The 14,594-nt window shown below is 35.1% G+C and overlaps 1 protein-coding gene across 1 annotated transcript in view; it reads left to right on the forward strand.

Annotated features, from left to right (window-relative positions):
* The first annotated feature begins 3,984 nt into the window (after positions 1-3,984).
* SPAG16 (sperm associated antigen 16) overlaps positions 3,985-14,594 on the forward strand; it is a 495,050-nt gene continuing 484,440 nt past the window's right edge. The window contains exons 1-2 of the mRNA XM_077748565.1: positions 3,985-4,128; positions 4,291-4,355. Of these exons, the coding sequence (XP_077604691.1) occupies positions 3,985-4,128; positions 4,291-4,355 (209 nt within the window). The remainder of the gene's footprint in view (positions 4,129-4,290; positions 4,356-14,594) is intronic.

The following is a 14,594-nucleotide window of genomic DNA, read 5'->3' on the forward strand; positions in this document are numbered from 1 at the left end:
TCCCTTGTTGAGCCTTTCACAGGTACTTTGCATTTCTCCTCCTTGTAGTAATCCAGACTTATTAATTACAGAATCTAAACTGATATAGAAAAAAGAGTAGTATTTATGTGCTTTTTAGTGCTTTTTTTTTTTTTAAAAAAAGAAGCAGGACTGATAGATTTTACAGTTGGTTTACATACTTGAGTCTGATGTAGGTGGTAGACTGAAATATTTTCCTGACTTATTTTGGTTCTAGATTCTTTCATTATATATTATTTCAAGTTGCAGAAGACATTTGAACCTCCCACCCAACTCTAGACTTTCCTGGTCTCTGGTTATTCATTGTTGCCAGATTTACTGTAGAATATTTTGGGGAGTTTCTTTTCCTCAGGTTTTATAAGCTAAATTTCAGTGGGAACTTTAGGAAAACCAAATTCAAAGACATTTTATCAAGACATAGGAACAAAACTTAGAAATACTATAAACCTGCCTCAGGTCCTATTGTTGAACCAGGGTTGGAACTGCCATGTTGTTTCCACTCTAGTGTCTGTGTTTATTTTCACATTTATAGCCTGAAAATATATTTTTCTTTATGAAAAACAAAACTGAGAGTAAATTAGAGAATTCTGTTTTATAATCGAATAACATTAAGCCACAATCCCATTTGCCCACTTGTCTTATAATTGTTGTTTTCATAATAGTTTTAGAAACATATTAACTTTAGGAATCTCTTAGGTAAAAAGAAAAACACCACAATTAAAAAGAAGATTAAGTTTTTAAAATTTGTCTACAAAATTTACAGGGATTATAGGAAGGGATTATAGAATTAACAGGTAGAAAAACATAAATGAATGACTGTCAGAGTTTGATGCCCAAATCCACTACACATTAGTTAACACAGGTCACTTAACATTTTTCCTCTTTTATAATATAAAGATAATAACATCAACCTCAGTTGTTGACATTAGCAGTAAAAGAGATTGTCTATGCATAAGTCATTGTAGATTCTTTTTTTATGATCCTTTTTTTATGAATATAATTTATTGTCAGTTGCCTTCCATACAACACCTTGTGCTCATCTCAGCAAGTGTCCTCCTCAATGCCCATCACCCATTTTGCCCTCTCCTCCACCCTCCATCCACCCTCAGTTTGTTCTCTGTATTTAAGAGTCTCTGTGGTTTGTCTCCCACTGTCTCTGTAACTATTTTTCCCCTTCCTTTCCCCCATGGCCTTCTGTTAAATTTCTCAAGAATCACATATGAGTGAAAACATATGATATCTGTTCTTCTCTGACTTATTTCACTCAGCATACCTTCCAGCTCCATCCATGTTGCTGCAAATAGCATAATTTTATTCTATCTCATTGCCAAGTAGTATTCCATTGTATTTATGAATCACATCTTCTTTATCCATTCATCAGTTGATGGACATTTAAGCTCTTTCCATAATTTGGCTAAAAGTTGTGATTGGTGTTTTAACTGCAGTTGTTGTTTTTCTTGGTGATTCACAAAATGTGGACTTCAGCAAAGGGAGTTTCTCAAACAATTCCATGAATAAGTGGGCCATACTGGATGCTTGCTGTCATACTGAAACTCAGGCTCTCGAGATGAGAACCTGGCTTTAATTCCTGTCTTTGGCTCTTTCTTAGGACTGACAAGTATAAGTACAATGAACACTTGTCAGGCCTCTAAATAATTCTTCTCATTTCTCTTTTTGTTTCTTTTCTTTATTCACTCTCAAATACATGCCATGTTAGTGGCTACTTCATCCATCCATATCTGATGCAAGCTGCAAGCCCTGTTCTTGTCATATGATTTCACTCGTATTTGGAATTTAAGAAACAAAACAAATGAACAAAGAGGAAAAGAGAGAGAGAGAGAGAAGGCAGCCAAGCCAAGAAACAGATTCTCAACTATAGAGAACAGATGGTTACCTGTATTGCTAAATGTTTAACAAATGCATTTTTATCTGATTCAAAACATTGCTTTATTTTTTGCATTTACATTAGGTGTTAGATTGCTTCAGAATTATTTTTATTAGTCCTTCATGATGGCAAATAGCTGTTCTTTTTTTAATTTTTTAAATGTTTTATTTATTTCTGAGAGACAGAGAGAGGTAATGTGAGCAGGGGAGGGGCAGAGAGAGAGGAAGACACAGAATCCACAGCAGGCTCCAGGCTCTGAGCTGTCAGCACAGAGCCCAATGTGAGTCGTGACCTGAGCTGAAGATGGACGCTTAACTGACTGAGCCACCCAGGTGCTCCATAACTATCTGCTCTTTGAAAATTTCTATGCTGGGGCGCCTGGGTGGCTCAGTTGATTAAGCGTCCAACTACGGCTAGGTCATGATCTCGCGGTTCGTGGGTTCGAGCCCCGTGTCGGGCTCTGTGCTGACTGCCAGCTCAGAGCCTGGAGCCTGTTTCAGATTCCGTGTCTCCCTCTCTCTCTGACCCTCCCCTGCTCATGCTCTCTCTCTCTCTCTCTCTCTTTCAGAAATAAATAAAACATTTAAAAATTATTTTTAAAAATAAAAATTTCTCTATGCCTTCTAGCAGCTCTGGTTTTTATTATGAGAACTTTGTCCAAAATTAATAATTTTATTTCCTCAACAATGCCTTCCCTCTGTGGAATGAAGTTGATATTAACCCACCTTATTTTCTCTGGGCCAGCCTCCAGGATCTCTGCAATGCTTCTGACTTTATCAGAGATTCCTCATTTTTATTCTCCTTGCTCTTGTTGCCACCATCAATTATTTTTTATTATCCTGCAGGTTTTTAATGGTGTCCCTCCTTTGTGAGTATCATATTATAAGAATGAACCACAAAATTTATTTATGTGCTCATACAATATTCCTATCTACCTGCAGGATCACCATGTAGATAATAGTTTAGTGCTGTGCTAGGGAACTAAAGTAGAGAAAAATTTAATCTATTTACTATGGAGTCTTTAAATCAAGTATAAAAAGAGTTATTTTTGTTATTTCCTAATGAATGTTAAAATAAATATCATTTACAGCCTGACAACTTCTATATTCTTCCTAAATAAAAAAATCATAAATGATCCCAGTTATGGTAAATTGTATCTGCTCTATGCAAGGGTTGCTTTTAAATATGCAAAAGTTACTTCTACTTCTCAGAATGTTTTGTAGTGTTTTTAAAATGTACTTTTCCTCACAGTACCAGTATAATGTTATAATTTCTCAGCTAAGGACATTGAGTTCTTTTCATGGGAATGTTTACATCACCAGCATTCCAATATTTTTTCCCCCAATCTTTTTTTTTTTTCTGAAGGTAAGAAAAGAATATTATGGTAGGTAGAATAATGACCCCCCAAGATGTCCATATCCTAATCCCCCAAACCTGGGGCTATGTTACATTATATGGCAAAAGGATTTTGCAGGGGTAATTAAGGTAAGGATCTTTAGATGGGGACATTATTCAGGATTATCTGAATGAGCCCAAAGTAATTCTAGGCATCCATGTTAAAAAAAGCAAGAAGCAGGAGAGTCAGAGAGATGTAGTAATAGAAGGACGGGTCAGAGTAAAGAGAAATTTGAAGATGCTATACTGCTGCCTTTGAAGATGGAGAAAGGAATTATGAGCCAAGAAATGCCAGTGGCTCCAAAGCTGGTCAAGACCAGGGAATAGAATCTCTCCTATAGTCTCCAGAAAGAACCAGCCCTGGTAATGCTTTGATTTTAGCCCAGTGAAACCTGTTTCAAACTTCTAACCTTCAGAAATATAAGATAATAAATTTGTGTTGTTTTAGGCCCCTTAGTTTTTGGCAATTTGTTATAACAGTGATAGGATATATTACAAAGATTGACAGCCCTTGAGCAATTTAGGTAGTCTTGGGCCTCATTAGTGATTCACTTTGAGCAGTTTATCCTTCTCTGAAAAGAGCTCTGTCCAAGGGTTTTGAAGAAGCAGCAGCTCTGTGCAGAAGGAAGATCACTGGTGGCCGTAAGGCTAAGTCTGTTTAATTGGCTCCTGCTTGTGTGAGAATAATGGCCACCCTGGGAGCAGCATCTTCTCTTCCTTACTTGATTGTGTTGCTCAGTCGTATGTATGGAGACGGTAGAAATGTGGATGTTGACTATCCAACCATTCCAGGCTTGAAAGGAACTTTTAAAAATATAACAGGTACACAGGTATGTACCATACCCATTGATGTGTCTGTGCAGTTGATATGTGTGTGGTCCACATATAGCATATGTGGAGTTGAGCAAATGTTTCACAAGCATATTACCAGAGTTACTTTCTAACCAACAATCCTTGGGTCCTTAAAGTATGATATGTCTTTTCCACTGCAGCAGTTCTACATTATGACTTTTCCACTGCAGCAGTTCTACATTTTAGGTTCCAACATTACAGCAATGTACTTTTCAGGTGTCAAACTGAGTATCAGTTAGGATGTGTCCAGCTGACAAGAGGCAACATGACTAACAGTTATTTAAACATGTAGGGATTTCTTTATCTCATGCAGACTAGTTCAACTAAACTATTATATCATCTGACTCTTTTTTCCTTCCCAAACTGGTATCCTAAGTGTGTTGCTTTTGTCCTCAGGGTTATAACACATGTTGCTGTACTTTTATGTCTTTGGCCATCACTGGAGGCAGAGTTGAGAAAAAGTAAAGGTCAAAGAACTTTGTCCTTGTCCCTTTATATGCAAAAAAGAATGGCCTGTGTTTCACTGGGTAGAAGCCCCATGTGACATGGTCACCATTACTATTAAGATCGTATAGGAAGGTGTATTAGTTTTCCAAGCTCTGTGTGAAGGAAGGAGGGAGGGAGGGAGGAAGGAAGGAAGGAAGGAAGGAAGGAAGGAAGGAAGGAAGGAAGGAAGGAAAATGATGCTGTGGATAATTGGGAGAGCCAGTTTCCAGAGGCTCCAAAGTATACATTTAAATGAGTGATTTCTGTAAAATGGATTGGTTAACTACTATAGATTCCACAATATTTCAGCTGCTGACCCCATTTAAAACACTGAACTGCATACAGCTTCAGCAGAAAGATATGGAGAATGGCCACCAGATTTATTATTACTTGAGTCTCTTGTTCTTATTGTTCTTTAATTGAAAAAGAAAATACTTGCAATGTGGAATTTTAATGATATTATTAAAATGTATTTTTTCTCTATATATAAGGAAACATTTTTCATGATCTCTTTCCTACTTCTACTCCCAAAAAAGTAGTGGAGTCACAAATAATTCCTAAGAAAATACCAAATATCTCAATAGACTTTCCCTAGCAGGATCTTAGGCATAACAACAATATAAAAGAAATGATTCTTACACTTCTCAAGGCTAATCAAGTTGCAAAATTCTCAAACATTTTGCAAGATCTCTCACATATAACATCCAGCCAAAACCAACAGTCCTAAAATGAGATCTTTTTTATTATGTATTGCAAATTTCCTTAAAAGAGAACATATTTCACAACTTAGAATGTGACATTATTGTTACACAGCAGTAAAGTTGATGTGTACAGTGTGTGGCATGCATCCAACTGTGTCATCCATCAATGAAATTCCAGAAGTTGATTATACTACAGAACAATCCTATAGTGGAAAATTACCCACTTTCTCAGGAGCTACCATTTAAAACATCTGTTTGAAATGAAATTTGTGACTTCCTGCTAACAGCTATAGAAGGTAGATGAGGAGGGGGAAATGGAGACTTTTCCTATAATGAAAAGGAAGAGAGAAACATAGAAAAAGTGGGAAAAGGACATTTAAATTGGCAGTATCTCTAAAAAGAAAGCCACATGCTCAGCAAACTTTCCATATTCCTGCTTTATAATTACTCTTCAGGTTCCTGAGGGCTTCTAAACAGGCCATTTCTGAAAGAAGATATTTTTTTTTGTTGTTTCAAATCTTTTCAATAATCTTTGACACTTGGATATTAGGAATGCACTTTAAAATTCTGATAGGAAATTAAGTAGAGAAAGAATTTATATTTTTAACTACTTGATTTTAATAATAATCACATTTAGGCCAGGTTCTTATTACCCAAGTGAAGAAACAAATTGAGGCAATTACCTTGACAATTGAGACAAAAACATCCAGAGGATATTGTCCTGTTTAGTTAGCTGGATAATGGAGAAGATGCCTGAAATTGATGGTGCTTATTCAGGAGGCACATAGCTACTCAAAATGGAACAGAAACTTTTTTTTTTCAGGCAGTGACAAGCTTTTGCATTGGTTTCCCGTTGATAAGTAGTCATTTAAAGATGAATGAGAAATGAAACAGTGGTTGCTTGACTTTGGAAAGTCATCTGTATTTTAGACAGCTGAATCACTTTTCATTAATTTGGGAAGGTAAAAGATTCCAGTTAAGGCAGAGGAAGGTAAATTCCATACATGTAGACAATAAATGGCCTGAAGTCTGAAGTGTGGAAGAGGACAACCAGTTATAGGAAACCAGGAAATCCTTTTTGGAAGAGGTAATCTTATTTTTTTAACTTTTTAAATGTTTATTTATTTCTGAGAGAGAGAGAGAGAGAGAGAGAGAGAGAAAATGAGTGGGGGAGGGGCAGAGAGAGAGGAAGAAGCAGAAACCAAAGCAGGCTCCAGGCTTGAATCAATGAACCATGAGATCATGACCTGAGTCCAAGTCGAGTGCCTAAATGACTGAGCCACCCAAGCACATTGGAAGAGATAATCTTAAAGATCAAATTTCTAAGTCTCAAATACAGCAAGGACTGGTGAGTGGGAAGAAGGATAGTGAGTGGGTTACGGAGGAATAAGCAAGCTATCACTAGGCAGTCCTAGTGAAAACAGAAATAAAGCAATAAGGTTGAAAAATACATTACATGTATTATTGTGTTTGTGGGTCAGAGAGTAGTGTAGTTGTATAGAAAAATACTGTAAAGTAAGACCAGAAACTATAGTAATATCATTACAAATGAATAAAGATGTGTTGAGGTTTAAGTATATAGTAGGTCCTGAAATGTTTCTTATTCTGAAAACATAGCCATTGCTAATGTCTCAGATAAACTTTATAGCTCTGGTAAATTTCACTTATTGACAACTAATTTACCTAGGTATGTAACATTTCCATTAACTGCTGCAGTGGAGGGGTGCCTGGGTGGCTCAGCTGGTTGAGCATCCAACTTTGGTTCAGGTCATAATCTCATGGTTCATGGGTTCGAATCCCGGGACAGGTTCTGTGCTGACAGCTCAGAACCTGGAGTCTGCTTCGGATTCTGTGTCTCCCTCTCTCTCTGCCCCTCCCTTTTTCATGCTGTCTCTCTTTCTCAGAAATAAATTAAAAAATTCTTGCGGTGGAAAAAGAGTTTTGTCATTATTATTGTGCTTTGCTTTTGTTTTTTAATTGATTGTCCTTAGATGGGAGAGAGAAAAACTTTTTGCCATGCCCTTCTCACTCCTAAAAATATAGCCTGAGCATGACAAATGGGGATAAGAGCAACTGACAGATAAAGACAGACTTAGGTTGGCAAGACTGTTTCTTCATTTGGGAAGCTGATTGAGCACAAGAGCAGTTTAGTTATCATTATACATGGTGGTGCTAGGAAAGTAAGGGATTCACATTCATTTTAGATTCTTGGTCTACTTAATTGCTTCTTTATTTGCCTGATGGATATTAGCATCTTTTTTTTTGCAGAATAAAAATTTTCCTTAATGAAATAAGTGAAATAATCACTTTCATGGAAGTAGACTTAAAATTTGAAAATCACTTAACTGTAATAATAATTTGCATGGGCTTACCATTACTCTTTTTGTGCTTGTGTTTTTTACTTAAATGTTGATGTATTTTTAGGATTTCATTACTTTTCAGGGTTAGAGTTGTATTGTAAAGTTATTGAAATATGCATCTTATTTGGTAATTGAGGACTTATTTTTTAAGTACAGGGAATGCTCTTTCTTGTAACCTGTAATTATAGCTAAGTTCATTGTGTCAAATTATGCATGTTTTATTAGACTTTCAGACCCCTTGAAAATAATGTATGTTACTGTTTTGGGGCTTTTGCTTAGTGGCACAAATATTTATATAACCAAAATCTAAGCTATATTTATAAGGAAAAAAACTTCTCTGAAATCTCTGCATCATTAAACATTTATGTTCATTTCTTTAGTCTTGTAAAATAGGTCTATAGCATAAAACCACTTTTTAAGGCTAACAAAATACACTTCATATAGCATTATAATAGCATTATAACAGTTCACATAATATATGAGTTAAGAATTGTGGGTCTTGAATAATTTTGTTCTAAAGATTATAATTTTACTTCCTGAATTCACAAGCTTTAGAATTTTACAAAATGCATTTATTTAATATGGAGAAGTATCTACTGGATTAGTAATACAAGGGACTAAGAACTAAACCTGGATAGCATATATTATTGTGGGTACATATATTGTACACCTGATTTTTTGAAACAAGTACATTTTGAAAGTAGATTTATTTCCTTGTCAATTTCCACAAAACTATTTTGCATTTTATTTTTGTTTTGATTTTCTTTTTTTATGATTTATCTAATGGTAGGAAGTTGTATATCTATTTTTTATAAAAAATTATATATGCAGCTCATATTTAAGCATTTGATTGCATTACATATATCTTGCCACTTAGATAAGTTTACTAAGGAAATGAATTGTTAAAAATAGGAGATGGATAGATTAGGTTTAACACCTTGCTTGCCAAAGTATCATTTTGTTAATACCCAAACTAGATATTGTAGAACATAATTTCATTGAGAAATGAGTTGTTAGTGTAGTATGTTCATCTTGTTCTGTATTTGAATTGTGATTAAATGGGGATGTAAATGTTCCCCTGAGGCTAACTAGTATTTCCAGAGAAAACTGAAAGACAAAGCTAATATACATGAAACAAATCTTAAGTGATTTTAAGATTATTAGAGATGTTTATACAAAATAGCACTCATTCCCACTCTTGACCACTATACTCTGTTAAAGCTAGTACTTTTCATAATTAGCTATGACAAATATAGGGAAAGGATATATTATTGTAGTCATAAGAGGGAGTAGAAAATCAACAATTCTGTGTTAAATGCTGGCATCAGAGTACTGATAAATGGTTTGGATCTTTGCAGCCTTTGCCCTAAAAACTAATTTAGAAAGAGATCTATAGATCTCTTGGTTGTATATATATAGTAGGATGGATGGATGGATGGATGGATGGATGGATAGAAAGAGAGAGAGAGGGAAGGGGAAGGGGAAGGGAAGGAAAGGGAAGATCTCTGGGGGACCTGGGTAGCTCAGTCAGTTAAGCGTCTAACTTTGGCTCAGGTCATCATCTTAAGGTGTGCGGGTTCGAGCCCCTCGTGCTGATGGCTCAGAGCCTGGAGCCTGTTTTGGATTCTGTGTCTCCCTCTCTCTCTCTGCCCCTCCTCTACTTGCTCTCTCTCTCTCTCTCTCTCTCTCTCTCTCAAAAAATAAACATTAAAAAAAAAAGGAAAAATATCTCTTCAGCTGGTATAGAGCAAAAATCCATCAATCATTTTTTTTCCATTAGAGTTTATATTTCCAGTAAATTAAAACTGAAAGACTGAAAACATCAGCTGATAACCATCTGCCTTCCCTCTACCTCCAAGCATTATACTTAAGTTTGGAGAATTTAGATATTTCGTTAGGAAATTGAAAAGATGCTTAAAATCCAATTATTATTTGGTTTAAAATTTAAAAATTAATTTACTGAGAAATTTGAAAGTGATTCATAAGTGTGGAAATAATGAAAAAAATAACCAACATTTAATTGAGTACCTCATATGTATATAACAGATGCTTTCCTAAGTGCGTTCTATGTATTTTAATTTAAATATTACTTAATCTCTCAACATTTATGTTCTATTAATTAGGAAGTAAATATATAGATGGGAAACCCAGATTTTTCATTTAACATATGGAAAACATTATTTTAGAAGTTTTAAGAAAATTAAAGAAAGGAAAAGCCTCGTTTCTTTTCTATCTCAAGAAAGCATATTTCCTAAAAGTAATTTTTAGAAACAAACTTATTTTTAGAGTTTAATGTTTCATATTGCTTGAGAAATTGTTTTGTGAAATTAGTCATGGAGAACCACATAATTCATGGTTACTAATCCATTGCTTGACCCACATTATAACCATCTACAAATCTGTAAAAGCAACAAACCTAAAAGCACAAGGCATATTAGAAGCTACCTAGGTAGGTATTTTGACTAGGATTAAACTAAACATGCCCCAAGATTATGGAAATACATGTTATTTCAGTCTTCCAAATCCTAATGCATGTCTTTTTCTTAAGATTTGGAATTTAGAGAGCCAGTAAATGCATACTTTTTTTGCTTGACTAAGTCAAGAACCCACTGAGACCTAAACACAGGACTCTGAAACATGCAGATAAAATATTAGCTTTTACTGATAAAAGTTAAATTAGAGGTATATTTCGATATATGGCCACTTTGGCCTTTCTACTACTCTACTTTTGCAAATAGGCTAACTTTTTGGGGCATAGATAATGCTGAGTGATAGGTGGCCTATCACACAGAGGCCTATCCTTGCAAGGTACAGCACATAGAAAAATGTGTTCACTGCAGGCAGTGAAGAGAAGAGACAGAAGCTAGAAGGAACTGAGCACTGTGAAGCTAACCCTTTACTCCAAAGTTGCCATGTGGTCATACAGACAAGTTCTTCTTGCATTGTCTGGAGTGGATGATGATGTGGAGAGAAGCCAGGAGTATAAGCTTTAAAGGAAATTTCTCATTAAAAACACAAAGCCTGGTGAGAGGCTTCCTTCTAACAATATTTTATTATTTTAGTGATAATTATAATTTGAGTATTTTAATTATTTAGAGTCATTTGTAACAGTTGTAGATTTTTCATAGTTCAGAGCAGCCATTTTAGGTGGCAGTAACATTAAGAATAAGAAAGCTAGGGGCGCCTGGGTGGCTTAGTCGGTTAAGCATCCGACTTTCGCTTAGGTCATGATCTCGCGGTTCGTGGGTTCGAGCCCCGCGTCGGGCTCTGTGCTGACTGCCGGCTCAGAGCCTGGAGCCTGTTTCGGTCTGTGACTCCCTCTCTCTCTGACCCTCCCCTGCTCACGCTGTCTCTCTCTCTCTTAGAAATAAAACATTAAAAAAAAAAATTTAAAAAAAAAAAGAATAAGAAAGCTAAAACCTAAAGGTCAAGGAGCTAGCTACCGTCTAATTGCTGTCCTCATATCTTCAGACTGTCAGAGAACAGAGGATTGGAACAAGGAACACTCATTTTGCATAAAGATTTTCTATTTCCGTTGACATTTCTAACAAGTCAGTAACATGGACAAACGAAACCTGAAATAATGGATGGGAAAAGTTAGATGGGAGGACTCTCCAATACAAGAGTTCTGGTTCAGCCTAATTAAGATTCAAAAATCAGATGGAAAAGATAAAGGCAAATAAGAACAAAAATTACAAGGAAATTGTGGTAATTGATGAAAAGGAATGAAAATGGTGACTTCCATGGTCTCTGATATCTAACAAGACTGAAGAGACTTACAGCAAAATATTTTGGAATTTCTAACAGGTAAAAGATTATTATGTCAATAATATTCATGGTATTTACCAGTTTTCAGAAAACTAAATTAAATGCTTCAGATTATAAATCCATAACACAGGAAGGATATCTTGTATTCTTCTTGTTCTGTTGGTTAATGAATTCTTGAATTCACACTAAATAGCCAATAAATACTAACTGGTTGTAGATAAATTGTAGGCTCTAAGAAGCATAGATTTTTTTAAATTAACTTTTTAAATGTTTATTATTGAGAGAGACAGCATGAGTGGGGAAGGCACAGAGAGCGATGGGGACAGAAGATCCAATGTGGGCTCTGTGCTGACAGCAGCCAGCCAGATATGCGGTTCTTGAACTCATGAACTGTGAGATTATGACCTGAGCCAAGGTCAAACACTCAACTGACTGAGCCACCTACGTGCCCCTAAAATTAGTTTTAAATATTCAAAGCTATCATCAAGTTTTATAATCTTTACCAGTGAAGGGGAAGCAATGTAAAAAGTAGGAACCTTTTTTAAAACAATTTTTATTTATTCATCCACATGTTATATAACTCTTCTTGAAACTGATTTGATTTCCAAATTAAAGGTTGTCACAGGATAATAATAAAATAATCTTTCATACATGGCAAAGCAGGTAAATTGAAAATACAGGATCAGGTTTCTGAATATTTACTAGGTGAAGAATGACACTGGAATTCAGCATTTTTCACAATGCTTGTATAACATGGCATATAACAGGAAGTCCTTTTGGCTTTAAAGTCCAATGACTATGACTCTAAATGCTATGATTTATACAATAGCTTAAATACTTTCTTATTAAAACTGCCATAGAAGACAAATATGTATGATATTAAATTGAAAAAGTGTTGGGGCGCCTGGGTGGCTTAGTCGGTTAAGCGTCCGACTTTCGCTTAGGTCATGATCTTGCGGTTCATGGGTTCGGGCCCCGTGTCGGGCTCTGTGATGACTGCCAGCCCAGAGCCTGGAGCCTGTTTCAGTCTGTACCTCCCTCTCTCTCTGACCCTCCCCTGCTCACGTTGTCTCTCTCTCCTAGAAAAAATAAAACATTAAAAAAAAATTGAAAAAGTGTTTAAGTTGTCAATATTTTATTTTATTCTTAATCACAAGGAATACAAAATTTAATAATAAAATCAAAGTGATTCTTGCAAGAAATGTTTTTGTTATTTTAATAGCAGAAATTGGGGAAAATATAAAAAGAAGCTTTTATTTCTAATTACATCAAAAATATTTCAAACAGCATAAAGTATAAAATAATGCATCTGTATCAGTTAGGTGTTTTGGGTTTTTTTGGGGGGGTGGTCTTAATTCAGACACTGACATGGGTGAAGCCGTAAGCCCTCAGTGATATACATCAATAAGTATTTAATGCTTGGGTATCTGAGATCGTCATCTAGGCAAATCTACTGTTTGTAGCTAGATGTTCTTCTGGTCTTGACTGTACTTAAATGTGTGGGGGCAGTTGATCTGATGTGGGGTGAAAATCAGGACATCTTAGTTCTACTCCATGTGTCTGTCATCCCCCATTAGGCTAGGGAAGGTACATTCCTCTCATGATAATGATAGAGGGCAGAAGAGACAGCAAGCCGAATCTTGCAAACGCTCTTCAAGCCTCTCCCACTGTGCCACGTTTACTAACATGTCATTGATAAGTACCAGTAACGTGGTCAGACCTATATTTGCAGTTGGAAGAAATACTGGAAAGTTACATTGCTAAGGGACTGAACACAGGAATTAATGGTAGAGAAGACAGCAATAATCTCAAGAGTTGATATTTATCTTTGTTACATAGAAGTAAACACATTTCATGGAGTTCTTAAGTCTATGACTCTTTATTTGGCTCAGGTCATGGTCTCATGCGTGGTGGGATAAGCCCTGTATGGGGCTCCATGCTCTCAGCCTGAGATTCTCTCTCTCCCTCTCTCCTGCCTCTCTCTTTCTATCTTCAAAATTAATAAATACACTTAAAAAACATATTTTAGAAGAGAAATAAATGTAAAATTTGAATGAAGCTATTATCATAAAGTTTCAACTATGTGAAAAGACCCAGTTTGTTCTTACAGATATTTTTACTTTTATCAATGTTGCTAAACAAAAGTAAAAGAAAAAATAGTTTTAGGAGTAATTCCTATCTAACTGTGTGTGTGCGTGTGTGTATGTGTGTGTGTACGTACACGCACATGCACAGACATTTATTTATTTATTTATGTTGGGGCTAAATATTTTCATTATGAGAATAACCGAAGGTTATTTGGGGATTAAAAAAAAAGCTATGCACTATAAAACATAGTCATTAGTTAGTTGATTTAAGTGAGGTAAATTAATGTCTTTATTTTTCACAAGTGAAAATATATCAACTATCATAAATATTTTATAAACCCTGTTGTGGTTCTTAAAAGGGTTGAAAGCTATTTAAAAAATTAGTTTCATGTCTATTTTTTAGGAAAAGAGAGTTTATCAATAATCAAATATTTTTCCAATCTGGTAAAACCAATTGAAAACTGTGAGAAGAAAATATTTAGAATATGTGTGTGTGTGTGTGTGTGTGTGTGTATGTTATGTATATAATATATCTGTATCTGTATATATTCCCACTAAAATTGCTTGCCAAAAGGACCTAAAGAAACTTCTCTTAGAATAAGATGGACTTTAACATTTCACTGGGGAGGAAATTATTTTATTTTATATACCTTTCTTTGCTTACCATTTTTCTGACTTAATTATAATGTCGTGTGATTCAAGACTGATAAAAATCTCAAGGAAAATCAGTCATAGCAAAAAGCTACGTTTCATCTAGAATTTGATTAATTTGACACAAAATAATAGAATTATAAAATATTAATGGATTTATTTTTATTGGGAACAACTCATCTAAATCAGTGAGACTCCTTATATTAAATTTAAAATATTAGAAACCATCATTTCATATTCCATGAAATAGACCAGTAATGTTCTGAATTAAATTTAATTTGCTTTGTTACTTTAAGACTGTGTCACTTTCCTGTTGCTGCCATAACACATTACCACAAATTTAGTGACTTAAATCAGGATACATTTCTTATCTCATGGTTCAGTAGATCAG

This window comes from Crocuta crocuta, unplaced genomic scaffold (genome assembly GCF_008692635.1).
Source record: "Crocuta crocuta isolate KB4526 unplaced genomic scaffold, BGI_CrCroc_1.0 scaffold229, whole genome shotgun sequence".
Lineage (NCBI taxonomy): Eukaryota > Metazoa > Chordata > Mammalia > Carnivora > Hyaenidae > Crocuta > Crocuta crocuta.